This window comes from Panthera pardus, unplaced genomic scaffold (assembly GCF_024362965.1).
Source record: "Panthera pardus isolate Hobbes unplaced genomic scaffold, ASM2436296v1 HiC_scaffold_24, whole genome shotgun sequence".
NCBI lineage: Eukaryota > Metazoa > Chordata > Mammalia > Carnivora > Felidae > Panthera > Panthera pardus.
The window spans coordinates 109,028,622-109,051,179 of record NW_026526810.1 but is presented as its reverse complement, the minus strand read 5'-3'; the positions used below and the strand labels follow the sequence as shown (position 1 = coordinate 109,051,179).

Here is a 22,558-nt window from a genome sequence, read left to right as displayed (position 1 = left end):
GTCAAATGTTTGTCAGCGTGTGACAATTCCTTACGGATAGGTCGTTAGTGGCGTAATTCACACAGAGAGAGGTATCCAACATGCCCGTGGGATCATTCTTTTAGAGTAGCAGAGTTCGTGGTGAACAGCGCCTAGGTCTTCACTGGTCATGGGTTTCTGGCCCAGGTATGCCATCTTGCACTTTTCACGTCAACTTTGGTCACGCTGGGGAAGTGGCATCACAAAGCTGCTGACAGGAATCTATGGCGAGACTACGGTTCCAGTTCTTGTTCTGCATTTAACTAGAGACAAATGGCTGAAGCGCACTGCCTCGATTTCCTTTGCCCTTGGACTATCGGTTGTATCCCCATCTGAGGAGTTAGTAATCCAACCCCACCCCATCTGTTGATCACAGGCAGCAGACAGGAAGCACAACCAAATGGCCCCGCCAGTCAGCTCATGCACCAAGACCCTCCCTCAACGCGGGCTAATGGCACCTTCTCCCGGGGACTCTCAACCCACGTCCAAGCCCTTCCCATCAGGTAAGAATCATGGTCTAAACAGACCCTTTTAGCTTGCGAATCAGAGTGTCTGGGGGCATCCAGTCTTACCCTGTCTTGTAATTCTAGAAATTGTAGAATTGTTGAACCAAATAAAAGGAAGGAACTCTCTCAGTTCTCAATTAGCTGCACCACTGGAGAGGAACAGTGATGTGGTAGATTTTAAAAATTTGGTTCCATTTGGCTTTGGAATGCATTATGATTTTTTCAGCAGATTAACTTTCCTAATTATATTTTGTACAGCCTGATATTAACAGGCATTTGTATTCCCGGAGCACACAACATCTAACACAGATTTGGGTGGTGTGGTCGAGGCCGTCCAAACATGTGCTGGTCTAGGGGAATGACAGTGTTGTCATGGAAAACCCACACGTGGATAATGAAGAAGGAACTAATTAGAAAGTGCTCTGCAAATATTAAATTATAAGCAGAGAAGCCAAATCAGGAATTCTCTAACGACATGTGAACAGAGAATAAAAAAGGTTATTAACATTCTAAGAGGGGCAGAAACTTGGAAGAATCATCCTTTAGTGTTAACGGAGCCTGATGAAAACACTGGTTGTAAGGAGGGTCAACGGGTTACTGGGTGGTCTTTGAAATGCGAAAACCTCAAGCAATAATACCAAAGCGTTTTAAAAGAGCATTTAAAATGAATTTTATTGTTTGAATTTTACAAGTAGTCTTTAAAGGCTTCAAACAAGAACTCTGTTGCAAAACTCTAATAAATAGCTTGCCCCAAGTTCCCAAACAAATGAAAGACAAAATAAAAAGGATAAGCAAGACTTCAGAATGCTTGGATGTTAGCAGTATTTCTCATTTACAAAGAGATTATCAGGCAATGTAACAATCTCCTTCATACAAGTCAAAGAGAGAAAGAGACAGACAATTGAGATCTTTACAAAGCACTCCGAAATCTTCCTATTTTCCGTGATGGAAATGTCACCAGGAAAAAAAAAAAAATCCCTTGAAAAAAATCACAATCATGAATGAAACTGTAGCATAAAAGTCTGGTGGAGGGGGTGGGGGGAGAAGAGAGAAAACCCATCCCATTCCTGTCAGGGTTGGAGGAAGGAGCTGAGATCACTTGGGGCAGGGAGCTTCCACACAGAGGACACTACATTGCAGAACTTTCCCTAGATCAGAGTTGCCACTGAAGGGACACGGGTGTCAGCTGAGTGACATTTTATGAAGGCAGGGAACAAGGCCACCGGGGGCTCCCTGGGTTCCTCAACACTGGTGGGCCCAGCGTGTCTGTCTGCAGGACTGGGAGCCTTGGCACAATGACCAGAGGCCCCAGAGTGGCTAGAGCGCTAGACAGGACAAAGAGCACATCAAGTCATTTCTGCAGCGGAATCCTTCGGCCACAAAGGGATTCAGCAAATGCCGTGCTTAAATCGCACACTGGGACATGCAGGTTTCAAAGCCCATTCTGTTATCACAGTCGTTGCTCCTAACAAGCAAGCAGGAAACATTTTAACATTCACTTTCCCTAGTTATAAACACTGGTGAAATCTGGCTTTGGAGAGGATTAATTAATTAATATGGTCATTTTGAGGGCGCCAAAGAGCCCAATTTTGCCACATTTTCATCTTTAAACACCTCGAACAAAAACTGTACTTTTGACCAAAATGCAAACGAGTTTTTAGTCTGGAGGAATTCTGAACCCAATGAACGTTTGGAGCCAGGAAGCCGTGGAGAGGCGGACTCCAACCTGGTGGGACTCGGTCACACCAGACAAACAGGGGTCCAGCTCCGAGAAGCACACACCTGGGCCCATCTGCCTGGGGAAAGGAAGCAGGGGAGGAGTTACGTCACAATGCGGGACAGGAAGGGGGCGTGGCCCGAGGCACGAGCCGGGTCTCTGGTGCACCTGGCGGTAACCCTGACCTGCCCACAGTGGCTAAGATAGGGACAAGGGCACTAGCTCATGCACAGGCCATTCAAGGGAGGCAGGCGTTTTCTTAAAGCACCTTCCTCCCCGGACATTTTAGGAACAGAGGTAAGGAAATCCCCCTCCCTAAACAAACAACTTTTAAAAACTTTATTAGGAGCAATGACATTTGTCAGGATAAGGAGGGAAAGCTTGGGTTACCTGAAATAGAGCTAATGGAAATAGAGGCAGATGGGCCAGGACAGCCTAGGCCCACTTTGTTTTCTTTTTTTTAAATACATAACAGATAAAGATATTGTGCAAAAAAATAAAGACATTCACATTTTAGCAGTTAAACTTTTATTTTACTTTTTAAAATTTTTATTTACTTTTTCGTTTTTCTTTTCTACAAAAGGCAGATAATGATTGTTGATCTGCAATCGTGTTGTGCACTCCCCGAGAGGGGCCGGAGTAGGAGGCCGGGGAGGAGGGGTGGGGAGGCAGAGAATGCTTTCAGTGTCACGGCTAGGGACTGCCAAACCTCACCGGAGAGCACCCCCGTGCCCCCCGCTCCTGTCCCCTCAGCCTGCCCTAGCTCATGTCTATGGTGTTGAAGACCCATTCGGTGAACTTCTTGAGCTTGTCTGAGGCGTTCTGGGACTCCTCCTGCAGCCTCAGGTTGTCCTCCCGCAGGTGCTGGACCTCCGCCTGGAGGTGGGCTTTGTCTTCTTTCTCCTGGAAGGGAGGGAGAGGAGAGGAGAGAAGGGCTGGGAGGGGTGGCCAGGGATCTGTCTGTACCCTTCACCCACTTCTGTTCTTTATCCTAAACATCTGCTAACAACGTGTGAACGTGGCCTGGTACTAGACTCGCTCAAACCGGGGGACAGGTCTTCTGGAGACTCCCCACGGTTGGTTTCGGAAAGCCAACACATTCATGGGTCCTTGAGCATCTTCAAGAAGGGCCGTCTTAGCTTTTGGACTATTGTTTTGGTGGCTGTTGGCTTAACACAGTGAAAGCCACTCGAGCAACAACAAAACAATTCTTCCTGGTGTGAAAGCCCGGATTAACAATGAAGATGTGTGGGTCTGGGCTACTGACCCCTGAGACGAGCAGTGGGGAGGCCGAGAGAGGGCTCGGTGGGGCTGGCGGGGGTTCAGGGGCTTTCACAATTGTTCTGCACGTGTGACAACGAAGGCCCTTCTTGTGCAGTGTGAATCAATGGGAACCGGGCTCCAGGTGGCCCGCGGAACACGTGTCCCGAGGGAACAGGGACAGACAGTCCACGTGGTCAGTCCACGGACACTACTCAAGAAGGGCGTTTGTTCAAGCACAATTTGCACGGACCAGGCACTCTGAGAATGTGTTTACCTTCTTCAAGTCTTCCCGGAGCATCTTCAGCATCCCTTCCAGCTGGTCCACTTTGGACGCCAGAGTGGGAGAGGAATCCTTACTGCTGGGGGCAAGAGACAAAAGACGGGTGTCAGGAGAAACCTCTGTGGCTGGGTTTGTTTGGCCCTTTTTTAGCGAGGCCGCTGTATTTTTTTTTTTTTTATGTCAAATTAGTACGGTGACCCAATGTGCGTTTTCACTTTAAAAAGGAAAATGGTAATCTTAACAAGAGGTAATACAAGGGTGAATGCAGCCAATCAATAGCTTCCTTTGTTACAGACGCTGTCACTTCATGACAAGAGAATACAAGAATACGGGACAGAAAGTGAGACCGGTCTCTGGCAGCAGGAGAGGCACTTTCTGGCAGACACAGCCGTCAAGCAGTACGGTGCTCCCTGCTCCTTCCAGCGGCTTTGAGGAGAAGAGAGCCGCTCCTCTGGGTGCAGAGGGGCTGATGTCAGCTCTGCCTCGGGGCAACCAGGATAGCTAGGTCTCTGGTTCCCCGTAAAACGGTCTGTGGTTACTCATCCGACTGCAGCTAAGGTATCGTGCTCTTGTCTTGAAAGCTTGTCTAACTAAATACCTTAAAATAGTTAAAAAATAAGACCACAGGTTTCAAAAGCTTGTCAGTCCAACCTTAATGTCTCCTTGGCTATTGTGATGAGCAAACAAGGCCTGCAATTTTCTTTCTCCCAATTTACCTAAGTGCTATAGCAATGCCAGGCCAGTGGGGCACCAAACTGGTGCTAGAGGATGAGACAGCCGGGCAAGGGCTGAAGACCCTTGTCAACTGTTCTTCGTCCAACTCCTGTCTACCTGAATTCAAGCTGTGGAAAGTTCCCGTGAGTTCCAGCCAGATACGCCACCTCAGAGTCACACGACCAAGAATCTAGAGCCTTCCGCTGGGATTACACACGGCTACCACTTCGCAGAGGTCAAAAGGGAAGGTACACACAGACGGAAGTTTTGGAATCAAGAAAAGGCAGTCTCGAACTGTGTTGATGTCTTCGGCTAATTCTAGACCTAATTCTAGACCTACAAGCCCAAAAGGCAAAACTCACAGCGCAACAAATGAAACGATAAGAATCTGCAAACTTTTAAGATGGGGGACGACCAATTCAGACCCTTAGCAGCCTATCTTGACTTGCAAAGGTTTGCAAAGTGAATTCTGTGTGTACGCCTTGAGTTTTAAGAACACATTTAACTTCATTTACTTGTTCACTGAACAAAAAGAAAAGTGCCAACCATCACCCTCATCTTATGATTCCACAAAGATTTAAGAACTAGTTGGCTCAATAATCCTTAGGAAGATGGACTTGCTCACTCAGACTTCTCCCTGTTGGAGGAGGCCCCACCCTCGGTGGGTTTTTTCCTTAAAGTTCTCAACGGCCAAGCTAACTGCCGCTCTCCCACCAGAGACCCCTCCATGATAGGAGTGAACGCGGCCTCCATTATACTTCTGACCAACAACACATTCCTCCTCTTCTGTCTTCTGAAGGGCATTTCCTTGCTCCAAGGAGTCTTCAGGAACAGGTCCCACAGGCTGTCTGGATAACCTATCCCGACCTCACTTTTCCTATTGTCTGTTTCTGACCAAGTTTTAGAGATACCTGGATTCTTAACTGCCCTCAAAAGGTTTTAAAGGGAGATTTCAAATTGATGAAATTATTCTGTGTCAAGGAGCGCCTAATGCGTGTACCATGGCAGCCCATGGGCTGCTTTAATATCCATAATATGACACCTATATATCTAACATCCTCCGCTTGAAACAGAGGGAAAATGGAAGTCTGTCTCTACACAGTTAAAACCGAAGTCAAAATCCCAGCTCCTAACTCTTAAGAAAACCCTCAAGGCCTCAGTCATTGCTTGCCTTTCATTCTGTATCTGATCTCTCTTACCCACCCTGGTGACCCAGACCTAATGTAGCTCTGAAGCTGCCCCCTGGGACCTGCAAAGATAGCGCCATGTTCCCGAGCACGACCAACTGAGAGCAGAGGGACAGATTCCAAAACCAGGCTCAAGGCTACAAGGCAAGTGATCTTTCTTACCTTACCTGATAAGCCCCGAGGGCATACGTGTATCACAATGTCAAATAATGATGACTATTCATGATTCTAAGTCACCAAGAACAGTTTAATCGTGTTTACGGTACTTAGTTACAAAGCGTTCTAAAATGTGACGAGCCTGGCCCTGGGCTGCTGGGCTTTGAGCAGCTAATCCACGTGGCCTCCGTCTCCTCTTCCCCACACTTGCTGTCACTAGAGGAGGCGACACACGGTGCAGGGCGGTGGCCTCACCACTGGGTGACCGACCTGCTGTAAGACTTCATCTGGGCCAGCGCCTGTTCCTCCAGCTGGTCACTGTTGGACGCGGCACTCAAGGGGCGGTGGTTTTCATCAGCAGCAGCAAAGAAGGAGGCTCTCTGGACTGGAAGGGAGAGAAGAAGCCATTCAGGATGTTGGAGCCACATCCTGGGTCCTATCTCTCAAACGTCAACAGCTGGCCTACACCGAGGGTCACATCTGAACAGTGTGCGCGGAGGCCTCCGAAACCTAGCTCCTGACCCGTGTAGGAAAAAATTACTGATGAAGCAGTAAGAGGACAGTAGCGTTGTCAGTTCTCTTTGAAAAATACTTGTGAATCGATTTGTAGTCCTCCTTTCATTACTCATCACAGTAGCATTCTATGAAATGTTTCCCTGGAAATGGGCATTGTGCCAAATTTCCAGACCGAGGCTTTCCGCTGGGTGAGGATATAAAATGCACTTCTAGAAATGTTTTCCACAAGATAGCTGGCTATCTCCGTTGGCTTCAGCCAAAGTCCAACCATACGTATTCCAAAATATACCAAACCAAAAACGAGCCAAGAAAATGAAATCAAAGTTTGAAAAACCTCTCGTTAAAAACTCAAAACTGCCTCCATCTTAGATAAAAGAGTGACCAACAAATCGAAAGTTAAAATCAAGGCAGTACTGGGGAAGTACCATCAGCTAACATGGGGACGGATGCCCTGTGGACTCCGCCATGGTGGCCGGACTTCTGAATTCTGTGGCCTAATCCATTTCTCCTGAAAACTCTAGCTTGACTGAATAGCTACATTCAATTCTTCAAGCAAGAGCAAGACAAGCCCCAAACCATTCATCTGCTATCACCGTTTTTTAAAGAGTATTTCCAGAGAGTTTACGTTGATGAACATAGAGTGAAGTCAGTCTATTCAAAACAGGTATTTGACAATTTTTGTCCACATGCACAGCATTACATTTAGTCACGGGAAATGTGCTACCAGAGTCCGGAGAGGTGAACAAGGAGCACAAAGGGAGTGTCCCTGACATTTGTCGAGACTGGGGCCGGCCAAGTGGACCAAGCATCCTAACAGATCCAGCCATGCACTTTGCAATGATGTCTTTATGATGCGGTAAAAGACTCTCTCGGACATGTGATCTCTTCAGTCAAGTGACAGCTGGGATTCCCCCCACACCCTGCCCTCCCCACGCATGGGCAGGTGAGGCACAATGCTGTGAACTCCTCTGTGGAGGAGAGGGCAGGCTCCACCTGTTTAAATCACGCAACGTGTGCCCCTACCGAGTACCCGGTAACTGTGGGTTCAACTGTTTCTGGCTGTGCCGGTCAAGTCCATGTGCTGTCGGGGTGTTGGAGGAAACCGGGCGGACAGGGACGGACCGGAGCCTCGCACCGCCCAAACCCCAGCGTGGCCCTGCCGGTCCTGTGCTGTCCTGTTTGGTCTGCAGCAGACTCACCCTCATAGGCCTTCGCAGCGTCCACCAGGTTGGACCAATCCAAATCCGCAGCAGCATCGGGCAGGGGCATCAGGCCAGGGTCGGGCATGGGTGGCCTTCGAGTCTCCTGGACGTCAGTGAGGGAGCTGTCCGAGGCTGAGAACTCTCCTACAGGAAGAGAGTAGAAGAAAGATCAGATACTTCTCATGGCCACAGGAGAACCGCTCAAGGTCTTACCCAGTTCCTGTTACCACAGCAGATTTCTAACTCAGTTGTTGTCTGGAATCTGTTTCTAATCCAGCAGGCCACGAGGGGGCTGTCCTAAAGCGGATGTGAACTAGGAACTGGCTTCTTCCAGTCTTCACTCATTTTTCGATAACCTCCCTCCATCTCATTTCTAGTAGCGTGAGACACAGAAAAGTTAGTTTTGCACCCAGGCAACATGTCTGCTTTTGTGGGAAGCTGTCTGTATACAGTGGGGCCCAGGGTGGCTCCAGTGTCTTCCTTTTTTTCAGTCAAGGATTCAGGCTAGGATGCTGAGGTGTGGTTTGACAGACAACTGGGGTTTGAAGCCAGACCAGGAAGCTTGCTGGTATCTGTTCCAGGGGATAGTAGGGTCGTTCTCACTGGACTGGGACCCGGACTCTGACCCACCTGCCCGTGGACCCCCTGCACCCCTGGGGCAGGAGAGACAGACTTCTCCCCAGACCCTGCTGGCCCTGTACCCTGGGGATGTGTCTGCAGGGCGGTGTGAGCACCGAATCAGATGATGTGAGGGTGCTCGATTATCCAGATGGGAGTTCCTACAAGAAGGGGATGTTAGGATTGGTGCTGGCCTTCTTCCCCTTCCCAAGGGCACAAGGAGCTACTCTTGGGACTGGTTTGGGATCACAGCAGTCTCACAGCCTGAGCTGCCTCTGAGGGGACCATTTTAAAAATACAGATAGGAAGCCATCATAAGGACAGACCTCTGCCTGGCCTGGGGCAGAGAGTGCGCCACCAGTAGGCTGCTAGTGCTCAAGTTCATAGGGCGGAGAACAGAGGGGGAGGGCTGCTGGGCTCATGACATGTAAATGCTCTCAACAGGGCAGAGTGTGACTGCAACACTAAAATCCATGCCAACGTGAGCTAAAAGCTCAGCTGAAATCACTAAGTGGCTCCAGAAATACCTGTTTACAAGGAGTTAAAAAGTTTCACCAATTATGATAGCCTGGTAAACCAGAGTATATTTAGTGCCTGTTTTCCCTTTCAAATTACATAAAGAACTGCTCTGAACTGCAGCTGCCAGTTATTAATGTGCTTAAAATTAGCAAAATTATGAGTAAATGGAAATCAACAAATACTGCCAGATATTAAACGCTTTGCTCTGTTTAAACCTGCTCCCACCAAGGGTAAGTGGGTGGAACAATTTTGCGTGTCACTCACAACCCCTCTGCCCTTTTCTCTCTGGTGCCCAAATTTCCATATGTGAAAAAGAAGTTGCTGCTTCCGCGTTGCCCAAACACATTTCAGTGACAGTCACTGAAACAAGGGCTGAGGGATCAGCCCAACAAGGCTTGCTCCATTTAGGACAGGGGGGCACATTGGGCTGCTGGCTGACTTTCAGGAAAGTGAGAAGGCATGGCTTCCTTGGCTGGACAATGACTGTGGGTGTGATTTCCAGGTCGCTTAGAATGTAAGCCTCTAGAAGACAGGGTCTCCTTTGAGACGACCCACGCAGACACGCCTTCACAAAGGGTTTGTCACAGGAGCAACGGAATTCAGGGAAGAGGAACCCCAATGCGGAGGCACAAGGGGAGAAAAGGGTAGGGCCTATCTGGTCACCACCAGGAGGTTTTTTTTTTTCTTCTAGAGTCTAGATGGTAAAAAGTGGTCATTTTGTGTGTCAACTGGTTCATGGGAGGGTGACCTCGTGGAGAAAAGAGAAGCCAGATAGGGGAGAGGAAGCAGCTGGAATCTGAGAGAAGCTGGCATGATCCCTGAGTGATGTCTGCCATTGGCGAGAAGGGGACTGTAGAGGGGAGCAGGGAGAAAGCAAACGAGGCAAGCAGGAGGGTCAAAGAAAACACTGCTCCAAAGAAGTAGCAAAGAAAGGAAGAGAAAGGTGAGTACAAATGGAGGCAGAATGTGAAATAAGGGCAGACAGGCATAATAAACAAGCAGGACCAGAGGTTCTATAATAGGCATCTGCTGGGCTGGGTCACAGTGGGGAGGGTGGGTGCAGAACCCTGGAATATAGGTGGATAGAGAGAGGAGAAAGGAAAAGAACAAATTTAAACCCATAGTCCCAGAATATGGCCTTCAATAAAATTGGGATCTAGTTAGGTCACAGAGCAAACAAGGTATTTATGAACCAAAGGCAAGAACATGGAGGTGCCTGGCATCAATACTATGCCTTTCCCTAAGCTAGTACTTGCCTACTCACCAAATGAATGAACTGACAATGACTGGTGGACACCACAGGCAATACCCTCACAATCAAGGAAAGATAGAACAATGGGAAGTCTGGGTTCATATGGTAGCTGGAGGGAGCCAGTGGATACAAGTCTCTAAAAAATAATTTAATGTTAGCCAAACCTGCCCAATCATAGTAAGCAGCTGGGAAGTTTGGTAAAAATATAATGCCCAAACTATACCTGTGTATTAAAATTGAACTTCAGCAGGTCTTGGGTAAGGTCTGGAAATCTTACCAAGCATGCCAGGAGGAGGTTTTTAGATGCATCTGGAGTCTCAGTTTTTATGGCTGCCGCCCAGGGGATGCCCCTTGCTCACCTGGCTCTGGTGGCTGCAAGGGTGGGGGATGGGGGGGGAGGGCTGTGTTCCTGGGTCCTATGGGATTTAAACAATTGGAGGGACAGTTCTTGACAGGCTACCACCAGCAGGGCACTGCACAGAGAGCAGACCAAAACAACTGCTAGTCTTCCTGTGACAGAGGCTTATTTGCTTGTTCTGGAGCTTTGGCCTAGGGGCAGGCTTCAGGTTTGGCACACAGCTAGGGGCCCACAGAGGTGCTCACAGGGCACGGAGGCCAGTGGATGCGATCTTTGTGCTTGCCCTCTGCTTTCCTCCGGCCTGCCGTTCTCAGAAATTAACTTATACACTCATCTAGTGTGCTGATTTTTATGACTGGCCATCCAAGGTGACACTATGAAATCGCCTGGCTCTGGCGGCCAGTGGGGCTTACACTTGTAGTCCCACAGGACAGTTTAGATTTGCATACTTGCTGCCAGAGTGTCTGGTTTACAATCAGTCTAAGTCTAGCTGCTGAGATCCTTCCCTTTGGGGACACTGGTCTTGGCACACCCCCAACTACTGAGATCCATTAAAAATAAAATAGGCCCTTTGGACAATCACAAAGGTTTGAGAGACAAGAAAGAGCTAGGGCAGGGTTGAACAGCAAGGTTCATCTCCCACATGAGGCCACTCCTTTAAGACTGGGAGAGGCAGCTGTCTTATCTAATACATAGACCAACATAAGGAGTCCAGACAAAGGAGGAAACAGGAATATGTAACAAACAAAAGAACATGATAAAATCATAGGAAAAGTCCTTAATGAAATGGACCTAAGTAACCTGCCTGACAAAGAGTTCAAGGTAACAGTCATAAAGATGCTCACTGAACTTGGGAGAAGAATAGATGCACACAGTGATAACTTCAACAAAAAGAAAATACAAGAAAATATTAAATAGAAGTCACAGAGCTTCAGGATACAATAATTGAACTGAAAATTATACTAAAGACGTTCAACAGCAGATTAGATGAAGCAGAAGAAAGGATCAGTGGATTCGAAGACAAGGCAATGGAACTCACCCAATCAGAGCAGCAAAAAGGAAAAAGAATGAAAAAGAGTGAAAATAGCTTAAGGGACCTATAGGGCAACATCACACAGACCAACATTTGCATTATAGGGATCCAAGGAGGAGAAGAGAGAGAAAGGGGCTGAAACTACCCTAACCTGGGGAAGGAAACATCCATCCAGATCCAGGAAGATCAGAGAGTTCCAGATAAGATGAACATAAAGGGACCCACACCAAGACACATTACAATTAAAATCTCCAAAATTAGACAAGGAGAGTATCTTAAAAGCAGCAAGAGGAAAACAACTTGTTATGTACAAGTGAATCCCCGTTAAGACTTCAGCAGAAGCTTTTCCAGGCCAGAAGGGAGTGGCATGATGTACTCAAAATGCTGAAAGGAAAAAATGCCAACCAAGAATCTTCTACCCAACTAAATTGTCCTTCAGAATTGAAGATGGGATAAAGAGCTTTCCCGACAAACAAAAACTAAGTTCAACACAACTAGACTGGCCTTACAAGAAACATTTAAGGGACTTCTTTAAGCTGAAAAAAAAAGAGTGCTAATTAGTACAAGAAAACATTCAAGTATAAATCTTACTGGAAAAGGTAAACATATAGGAAAACATACTAAACATATTAGTAAAATAATTACTTATAAGCCTAGTGTGAAGGTTAAAAAACAAAATAGAAGTAACTATTTTACTGTTGGCCCTTCAACAACACAGGTTTGAACCACATGGTTCTATGTGGACTTTTTTCTATAAATATTTTGGAAAAATTTTTTGAGATTTGCAACCGTTTGAAAAACTTGCAGACAAACCACGTAGCTTAGAAATATCAAAAAAAGTAAGGATGTCATGAATGCATAAAATATATGTGTCTATTATAAAAGTTAAAATTCATTAAAACTTCATACAGTACATGGCACCACTCACAGATAAGAGAAATATGAACAAAGATGTGGTATTAAATCATAATTGCACAAAATTAACTAGAGTACATACTGCATCCTACTGCAGTGATTTTGTAGCTACTTCCTGTTGCTATCGCAGGGAGGCCTGGTGTGGAACGTATATCCACTCAAAATGCAAGTGAGGCTAATCACCTCCGCATGAGCAGTTCTTCTCACCGGTAAACTGGGTATCACAGTAAAAAGTGATCTCCGTTCTCATATACTTTTCATTGTGTTTAGTGCAATACCATGAACCCTGAATAACACCATGGGACCCATTCGAAGTGCTACTAGCGATGCTCAAAGTTTTCCCCAAAAGCAGAAAGACATGAAATTACACAAAAAAAGTTTAATTGCTTGATATGTATCACAGATTGAGGTCTGCTCCTGTAGCCGCCTGCCATTTTGAGCTAAATGAATCTTGCCTAAGGACCATTGTGAAAAAAGAAGAGAAGATTCATGAAGCCGATGCTGCAGCTGTGCCAGTAAGCATGAAAGCCTCGTACTTTTTGTGAAATATCTTTTTATCTCATATTCAAAATGCAGCTCTTATGTGGGTGCAAGACTGCTGATAAGAAAGGCATTCCTGCAGACACTAATAGGATTCATGAAAAACACAAAGTCATCACGTGACAATGCAAAGCAAAAGGAAGGTGAAAGATTTGAAGCTGTAGAATTTAATGCCAACAAAGGATGGTTTGATAATTTTAGAAAGAGGCTTGGTTTTACAAATGCTCAAGATAACCAGAGGAGCAGTTCCACCAACCAAGATGCAGCAGACAAGTTCCCAGATGCCATTTAGAAAATCACTGAGGAGAAAGGATATCTGCCTGAACGGGATTTAATGCAGACAAAATGCTCTATTCTGGCGTAAAATGCCATAGAGACACTTATTATTTACTCCATATGAAGACAAGTATGCAGCAGGAAGGGATAGGCTAACTCTACTATTTTGTGCAAGTGCAGTTCAGGTTAGGATCAGGACTTCCCTTATCTATAAACTCACTCACCTCTGAGCCCTGAAAGGAAGTAATACCAGCTTCCAGTCGTCTGGTTGTACCAGAAGGCCTGGACAATGAGGACCGTTTTTCTGGACTGGTTCCATTGATGCTTTGTCCATGAAGTCAGGAAGTACCTTGCCATTAAGGAACTGCCTTTCAAAGTTCTTTGATATTGGACAATGGCCCTGGCCACCCAGAACCCCACGAGTTCAATACCAAAGGGTTGGTTTACTTGCCCCCAAACACGACATCTCTAATTCAGCCTCCAGATCGTGGAGTCATAAGAACCTTTAAGACTGATTACACAGTACTCTATGAAAAGGACTGTCAACACTATGGAAGAGAACCGTGATAGAGAAAACACCAGGAAATTCATGAAATCGTCATTAGAGAGGAAGCTGTGAAAACCACCAAGCCCAAAATAATAAACTCCTGCTCAAGAAAACAGTCCAGATGTTGTGCAGGACTTCACAGGATTGATGACAGAACCGACCAAGGAAATCATGAAGGAGCCTATGGACATGGGAAAAAAAGGCAGGAGGTGAAGGGTTTCAACATGTAGATCTTGGGGAAAGCCAAGAGCTAACAGACACCACACCAGAGGAATTAACAGAAGATGACTTGATGGAGAGGAGTATTTCCAAACCAGTGCCAGATGATGAGGAATGAGATGTAGAAGAAGCAGTGCCAGAAAACAAATTGTCACAGAAGAGTTCGGGTTATGCAGAACTGCTTTTGACTTCTTTTACAACAAGAACCTATGTTGTGGACACTGGAAGGAAAGCTAGTGGAGGATCATTATTGTATAGAAACATATTCAGAGAAATGAAAAAGCAAAAAAGTCAGAAATTACAGTGTATTTCCATAGAGTTACACGGGACGTGTCTGCCTCTCCCACTTCTGTTGCCACCTCTGCTGGCCCTGAGACGGCATGGCTAACCCCTCGTCTTTCTCCCTCTCCTCGGCCTACTCAGTGTGAAGATGGGGTGAAGACCTTTACGATCCACTTCTGCTTCATGAATAGTAAGTAATCATCAGGCCATACAACTAATAAACTTACCTATTGTGTATGTAAGTGTTTTCATGTGAAAATCTAGTAACTGTACAGCAAGAACTGTAGGAGGTACCTGTGTGTCATCATCGTCATGGTTGAAATAGTCATCATGCAATGTGCCAGTCTCGTATGGGAGTGAACAGCTTGTCCTTACATAGGCATAAGGTGAGTGATATTTAATATAAAAGTAATAACGTTTTAGTTTTCTTCCTGTTTTGTATTTTGCTTTCAAAGAATTACATTACCATAAAGTATTCCTCTCATGTAATTGGGAGAAAACTGCGCATCAGTCTATTGGAGGTTAAGTGTTTTTTTTTTTTTTTTAACGTAACCATGTTTCTAAAACTGTGCTATACATATGACTAATACTTTATGCCATAAAACTTTTATAGCAATTCATTCATTAGTGTATATGCTAGGCTATCGTATCAATTCCACTAGGCTACCATAGAGCAATCATATTGCTGCTGCTTCATCATCAGTGCAGAAATATTATCCTTGTAAATATGCATTCCTTTTCACTTTTGATGTCTAGTGTTAATAATACGTGTGACATCTACAGTGTTTTGTATCATATGAGACAAAGTTGGTGTAGGTACTGACCAATGATTAATCATGTAAGCTGAAAAGGTGGACTTACAGTACAGTACTGTAAATGTACCTTCTCTTATAATTTTCAGTATTTTCTTTAGTTTTATTGTAAGAATACAGTATACAATACACACAAAATATTTGCAAATGACTATGTTATTGGTAAGGCATCCAGTCAACAGTAGGCTATTAATAGTTATATTTTGGGGAAGTGAACAGTTATACACAGGTTTTTTACTATAGAGGGGGTTGACACCTCATACCCCCTTGTTGCTTAAGGGTCAACTGTAACTAGTTAAGGGATAAACAAGATAAAAAAGGTGTAAACTGTGACACCAAAAACATAAATTGTTGGGGGGGGGGGTTGAAAAATGTAGAACTTTAGAATACTTTTAAACGTAAGTTGTTATGAACCAAAAGTAAAGTGTTATAAGTTGTTATATGAAAACCTCATGGTAACCACAAAGCAAAAACCTACGATAGATACGCAAAATATAAAGGGAAAAGAATTGTAGCACACCACTACAGAAAGTCATTAAACCACAAAGGAAGAGAGCTGAAGAGAGGAACACAGAGGAACTACAAAACAGTAAAAAGTGTATTAGCTATCAATAATTACTTTAAATGTAAATGGACCATATTCTCCAATTAGAAGACACAGGGTGCCTGTATAAAAAAACCCCACAACCCCTCTATATACTTCTGTATACGTCTATATACTTCTTACTTCAGAAATAAGGACTCACACAGACTGAAAGTTAAGGAATGACAGCAGATATTCCACGCAAATGGAAACCAAAAGAAAGCTGGTGTAGTTATCCTGCTATCAGACAAAAAAGACTTTAAAACAAAGACACATAAGGATAAAGGGGCCAATCCAATAAGAGGATATAACATTTGTATATATTTATGCACCTAACATAGGAGTACCTAAATATATGAAACAAATATAAACAGACCTAAAATGAGAAACAGCAATTCAATAATAATAGGGGATATTTGCTAACCCACTTTCATGAATGGATAGATCATCTAGACAAAGTCAATTAGGAAATATCAGCCTTAAATGACACACTAGGCCAGATGGACTTAACAGCTCTATATAGAACACTCCATACAAAAGCAAAAGAATGTACCTCTTTTCGATCACACACAGAACATTCTCCAGAATGGATCATATGTTAGGTCACTGGTCTTAATAAACTTTAGGTGACTGAAATTAAATCAAACATTGTTTCCCACTATAATGGTATGACACTAGAAATCAATTATGAGAAAAAGGAAAATTCACAAATACATGGAGACTAAATAACATGGTACTAAACAACCAATGGGTCAAAGAAGACATCACAAGAGATATCAAGAAATACTTTCAAAAGAATGAAAATGGAAATACAACATACCAAAGCTTATGGGATACAGCAAAAGCAGTTCTAAGAAGCAAGTTCATAGTGACAAATGCCTGCCTCAGGAAACATCTCAAATCAACAACCTGACTTTACAACTGAAGGCACTAGGCCCAAAGTTAGTAGAAGGAAGGCAGTAGCAGATCAGAGTTGAAATGTATGAAATAGAAACTAAAAAAACCCCAAAGAAACAAAATATAAAATTAACAAACCTTTAACTAGACTCACCAAGAAAAAAGAGAAGACTCAAAATCAGAAATGAAAGAAAAGACATTACAACTGATACCAGAGAAATACAGAGGATCTTAAAGAGACTACTACAAACAATTGTACACCAGCATATTGCACAACCAAGACAAAATGCATAATCCCCATAAACACACAACCTACCAAGACTAAATCATGAAGATTATGAGACTGAGTGCTGCCTGCTATGCTAAGAAGGCATGAAGACTGAACCATGAAGAAACAGAAAATCTGAAGAAACAGACCCATTATACTAGTAAAGAGATGGTTGGGAGGTTTATGTCTACTGATTAAACCAAAAACCCAGGAACAGAGTACTTTATTGGTGAATTCTACCAAACATTCAAAGAAGAATTAATCCTTCTAAAGCGCTTCCAAAAAAAGAAGAAGAAGAAAAAGGAACACTTCCAAATTCATTTTAAGAGGCTAGCATTACCCAGATACCACAATTAGACAGGGACACTAAGAAAAAAAATCACAGGTCAATGTCTCTGATGAACATGGATGCAAAATTAGCAGACCGAATTCAGTGATACATTAAAAGGACCATATACTATGCTCTAGGGGGATTTATCTCAGGGATGTTAAGGATGGTTCAACATCCACAAATCAATCAATGTGATATAAAACATTGACAAAATGAAGGATAAAAATCATATAATCATCTCAATAGGTGCAGAAAAAGCATCTGACAAAAATCAACATCCACTTACGATAAAAACTCTCAAAATATGGGTATAGAGGGGATGTACTTTAACATAATAAAGGCCATATATGACAAGTCCATAGCTGACATCGCACTCAATGGTGAAAAGCTGAAAGCTTTCCCTCTAAGGTCAGGAATGAGACAAGGATGCACACTCTTATCATTCTGATTCTATAAAGTATTAGAAGTCCTAGCCAGAGCATTAAACAGGAAATAAAAGACCTCCAAATATGAAGTAAAATTTACTATTTGCCGATGGCATATTATATTAGAGAACCCGAAAGACTCTGCCAAGAAACTCTTAAGAATTAATAGAGGAATTCAGTAAAGTTGCAAGATACCAAATCAATTCACAAAAATCTGTTGCATTTCTATATACTAATAACAATATATCAGAAAGAACGATTAAGAAAACAATCGTATCAGAAGGAATGAAATACCCAGGAATAACTTTAACCAAGGAGGTAAAAGACCTGTACACTCTAAACTATCAGACATCGATGAAAGAAACTGAAGACACAAATAAACGGAAGGTATTCCATGCTCATAATATTGTTAAAATGTCCATACTACCCAAAGCAATCTACAGAGTCAATGTGCAATTCCTATCAAAATTTTAATGGCATTTTTCACAGAAGGAGAACGAGCAATCTCAAAATTGTATGTAATTACAAAAGACTCTGAACAGCCAAAGCAATCTTGGAAAAAACAAAGCAGGAGGCATCACGATCCCTGATTTCAAACTACACTACAAAGCTACAGAAATCAAAAGAGTATGGTATTGGCATAAAAACAGCTATATCAATGGAACAGAGAGCCCAGAAATAAACATATGCATACATGGTCAATTAGTTTATGACAAAGGGGCCAAGAATATCCAATAGGGAAAAGATGGTCTTTAATAAATGGTGCTGGGAAAACTGGACAGCCACATGCAAAAGAAACCAGAGCACTCACTATCTTAAACCAACATAAAAAAGTTAACTCATTATGGATTAAAAACTTGATTGTAAGACCTGAGGCCATAAAACTTCCAGAATGTTTTCTTCAGTAAGCTCCCTGACATCAGTTTTGACGATGACTTTTTGGATTTGACACCAAAAACGAAAATAAACAAGTGGAATACCTACAAACTAAAAAGCTTCTGCACAGCAAAGAAAACCATTAACAAAATGAAAAGGCAACCTATGGAATGAGAGAAAATATTTGTAAATCATATATGATAAGGGGGTAATATCCACAATGTATAAAGAACTCTTACAACTCAATAGCCAAAAGACAATCTGATTAAAAAATGGGCAGAGAATATGAATAGACATTTTTCCAAAGAAGACCTATCGACGGCCAACAGGTAAATGAAGAGATGCTCAACATCATTAATCATTAGGGAGATGTAAATCACAACCAAAACGAGGTATCACTTCACACCTGTTAGAATGTCTATTATCAAAAAGGGAAGATACAAGTGTTGGCAAGGGTGTAGAGAAAAAGGAATCCTAGTGCACTGCTGGTGGGAATGTAAATTGGTGCTGCCACTATGGAAAACAGTATGGAGGTTTCCTCAAAACAGAGCTACCCTATGATCCAACTATCCAACTATTCCTATGATCTGGAAATTCCACTCTGGGTATTCACCGGAAGAAAATGACAACTCTAACTTGAAAAAAATATACTGTACCCCCATGTTCACTGCAGCATTATCTATAATAGCTAAGATGGAAACAGTAGCTATAATGGACACCTAAGTGTCCAATGATGGATGAATGGTACACACACACATACAACGGACTAATACTCAGCCTTAAAAAATGAAATCTTCCCACATGCAACAACATGGATGGGCCTTGAGGGCATTGTGCCGATTGAAATAAATTGGAGAAGGACAAATAAGTCACGGGGTTTCCTGCAATGTACCACATGGTGACTACAGTTAAAAACTGCGTATTTGGAAGCCGCTAAGAGACTAATGTTAAAAGGTCCCATCAAAAGAAAAAACAACTTTGCAACTATGCATGGTGACAGATCTTAACTAGACTCACTGTGGTGACCATTTCACAATACAAACATCGAATCATCAGGTTGTACACCTGAAACTAATATAACGTTACATGTTGGTTAAACTTCAGTAAAAACCAAAATGAAACAGATAACACTTACGGTCTGGTGAGGCTGACCGTCGGTACCTGTGGGCTGGGATTACAGCTGAGAGGCTGAGGGAAGGGTGGCTAGCAGAGAACCTGAGCATGCTAGCCAGACATGCTCCAGCTACGCCTCTCTGAGCGGATGGAATGGCCCCTCTTTCTGGGGACTCACCTCCCTCAGCAGGGCTGCTCGGCGGCGGCAGAAAAACCAACTTACCATGCAACGACTTCATTCCCAAGGTGTAAGAAGGCCTCCGCAACGGAAGAGACTTGGGAAGAGAAGGGTACGTGCTACTGAAGAGGACGTCATTGGGCAGGGCTTGGTCCAGAAGTGAAGGCCTTGAGGTGAAAAAGTGCTCCCTCTGCCCGCTGTAAATGCTCTCGTCCGACAGCGTCCGGTGCAAAGCCCGCCTTGAGGTGGGGGTGGTAGGAAAAGGAGACTGAGGAGAGGAGAGCGCATGGAACTGAAAAACAGTGTCGAGACAACAAGAAGTAAATTTCTTGGGTCACACACCCAAGTCTCGGATTGGGGACGGGTGGGCTGACGAAATCACCGCTCTTAGACACCACCTCCCCCTTCAGATCCTAGAGCCCGGCAAGGAAGCCTCCGGCTCCACCATCTCGGCCTACATCCTTCAGAGCCAAGATGGGAGTTCCTGGCCATCCTGTCCTCAAGGCCCAGCACGCGGCCTATGGCCTACTGGTGCTCAGCACACAATTCAGGTGTGAGATTAAGCAGATTCATCAGGACTGTGTCACGGTAAGAACAAGATGATGATCAGACACATGTGAGTTTTATTTGAGTCCCGTGCCATTGACCGAATCTGAGCCCAGCATTTCTCAGGATTATTACGAGGAGTAAATGCAAACACTGGACTGGAATGTTTATCGGTGGTATTAAGTGACATCATGGTCCCCAGGGGAACAGCCACAGTGCCAGGAGGTTGTCCCCAGAAGCTTAGCAGGTGATGCCATATGCGCTGGGCAACAAGAGCACTGGACCATCGTGATCTATTAACTCTAGTAGTAGGTGCCTCTTGATAAACATCAATTACTAATACATTCAATGAGTTTTAAACATTATTTTTTAGGATGGATTTCTATTTATGAAATTAAAATAGGGAAGCCATCTTAAGTGACAAATATTTATACAGGTATATACAAATGGCTGACATTCCACAGAGCTGTTATCTCTTTTGCCTTTGTCACCAGATTTGATTTTACTTGAGATTCTTCTGCAAAAAGTGAACTTCTGAGAATCCCATTCATTGCGAAACAACAGATATATTAACAATGTTTGAATATCCAGCCTGAGAGCCAACAGAATATTTGGTCTATCAGCAATAAAGCTACATTTATTCCATGGCTCTCAGGCTAGTGTTCACTTTGGCAGGGAGAACAATGTGGAGGACAGGTGAAGACGTGAGTAGGAGGGCTGAGTCATAGCTGGCAGAAAGCCTCTGTGGGACTTTCCGTGACACTCTGAAGAGGCAGAGGGATGATGACACAGCCACGTCTTCTTTCAGGACGCTGAGAATAGAGCACACACTCAGGTTCACTCATGGGCTCCATGTCTAACAGGCTTCTGTTCAACAAACCAAGGGTTAATCATGTCAAAGCTGCCCAGGAAATGGTGTGCATGACTGCTGCCTAAATGTGAAAAAATTATTAATCCAACACATTGCAAATGAGCCCCAGGAGTAGCCAACTGTGTAGAAAGTGTGCTCACTTCTAAAAACTCACAAGGAGTTAAATGCAAGGTACATCTATGCTTGCCTAGAAAACTAGAAAAACTAGAAAACTAAGCTGCTGTGATAAATTCTGAGTCTTTAAGTACAGGGAACTGGGTATGGAAATGGTGATTTCCCTTTCCACCTCAAAGAGAAGAGTGGGCATCACGAAGGTTAAATGGCTTGCTGATTACAATTTTAAAAACTAAAGCCAGATTCTCTCTTCTGTGTCTGCAAGCTTCTAGGACGATCACATAAGGTTTTGCCAACCACACCAGGCCCCGGGTCTCTCCATTCAAACACTGGTCCCAATCTTTTTTTTTTTTTTTTTTTTTTTTAGCACTTCTGGGTTCAGCAAAGGGATTTCCTTTTCCAGTGAGTATCCCCACCCTGATGGTTTCACAGGACGGTTTTCCACCAATTTTAGTTTTAGCCTCTTTTGGGGGAAACATTAACATACTTCAAGGCAGCGAACAGCTCCCTTGAAGGGATCCTTTTGAGTAGCATGCTTTATTAAAAGTTACAACATCCTGCACTCAAATGGGAGGCGGGGTAGGTGATGGAAGGAAGCAATCTGTCTCGACGCTTTCCACCCATTAAAAAGTAGTCTTGTCCCAACACACTGCGATGTCCCCTCACCCCATCCCTCTTCAACTCCAGTCTTGTAGGTATGCACACCTATCTGGTTCTGAGAGCGCCCTCTGCCGGCCTTGCACGGTGCTTGCTGGGTGGCACCCAGGGCTGCCAGCCCTGGGAAGGAACCACAAGGGAGTCAACGGCTGACTCGGAAGGGATCTGAGAGCCCATAAGGCTGCGGGGTTTTCAAAGTGCTCCAACGGACCCTATGGGTTTCTCACAGCGTCACTGCCTGGGGAGAGGAGATGTTCAGGTGGGACCCAGGAGCCCAAGACACCCACCCCTCCCATCAGAGAAACTGTGTTCTCAGTTCTACATATTGGGCTTCCACGTATACTTTTATTCAAATTCCTGAGCTTTTAAATCATCTGGGCACCACCGCTCTTACTCTGGGCTGGTTTCAAAGCTGAGGAACAAGGCATCTAGCTCCAGGTCAGTCTCCTGTTCTCTCACTCTTTCTAGTCCTCCTGGCTGCAGAGAAATGGGTTACCCACACTTGCAATAAGCAAGCAGTGCTTACTGGTGGCAAAGCAGGCCTACTGATTTGTACTGTGTTCACTTGCGGCTGTATGCAGCCCTCGGGAAAAATACGGTTATCCCAGCTCTGTCCCCCAGTGAGGTTTCTTAGAATGTTAGAGCTCTGCTATTTTCCTTTCCTTGAGCTCCGCAGCAGCTGCTGAGGCCGTGCAGCCACCTCTCTCTGAGCCACAGTCTGCCCGGCAGAGTCTGTCCCATCCTGCAGCAGACATCATATGCCCGGGAG

General features: G+C 44.2%; 1 protein-coding gene and 1 long non-coding RNA gene across 14 annotated transcripts in view; one reads left to right on the top strand and one right to left on the bottom strand.

The window, feature by feature from the left end:
- Positions 1-1,166: 1,166 nt before the first annotated feature.
- SIPA1L1 (signal induced proliferation associated 1 like 1) overlaps positions 1,167-22,558 on the bottom strand; it is a 362,796-nt gene continuing 341,404 nt past the window's right edge. For 11 of the 13 annotated variants that reach the window (XM_053889553.1, XM_053889555.1, XM_053889552.1 and 8 more), the window contains 5 exons: positions 19,647-19,893; positions 7,557-7,703; positions 6,112-6,226; positions 3,779-3,863; positions 1,167-3,144 (listed from right to left, as the gene is read on the bottom strand). In XM_053889553.1, coding sequence (XP_053745528.1) covers positions 3,001-3,144; positions 3,779-3,863; positions 6,112-6,226; positions 7,557-7,703; positions 19,647-19,893 — 738 coding nt within the window. In that variant the 3' untranslated portion in view covers positions 1,167-3,000. The remainder of the gene's footprint in view (positions 3,145-3,778; positions 3,864-6,111; positions 6,227-7,556; positions 7,704-19,646; positions 19,894-22,558) is intronic. The other 2 variants (XM_019451365.2, XM_019451367.2) reach the window with 1 other exon arrangement.
- LOC109268221 (uncharacterized) lies at positions 2,430-14,355 on the top strand. The gene is made up of 4 exons (XR_002080523.2): positions 2,430-2,538; positions 4,079-4,342; positions 9,388-9,639; positions 14,260-14,355. It is a non-coding gene; the product is annotated as an uncharacterized LOC109268221 (long non-coding RNA).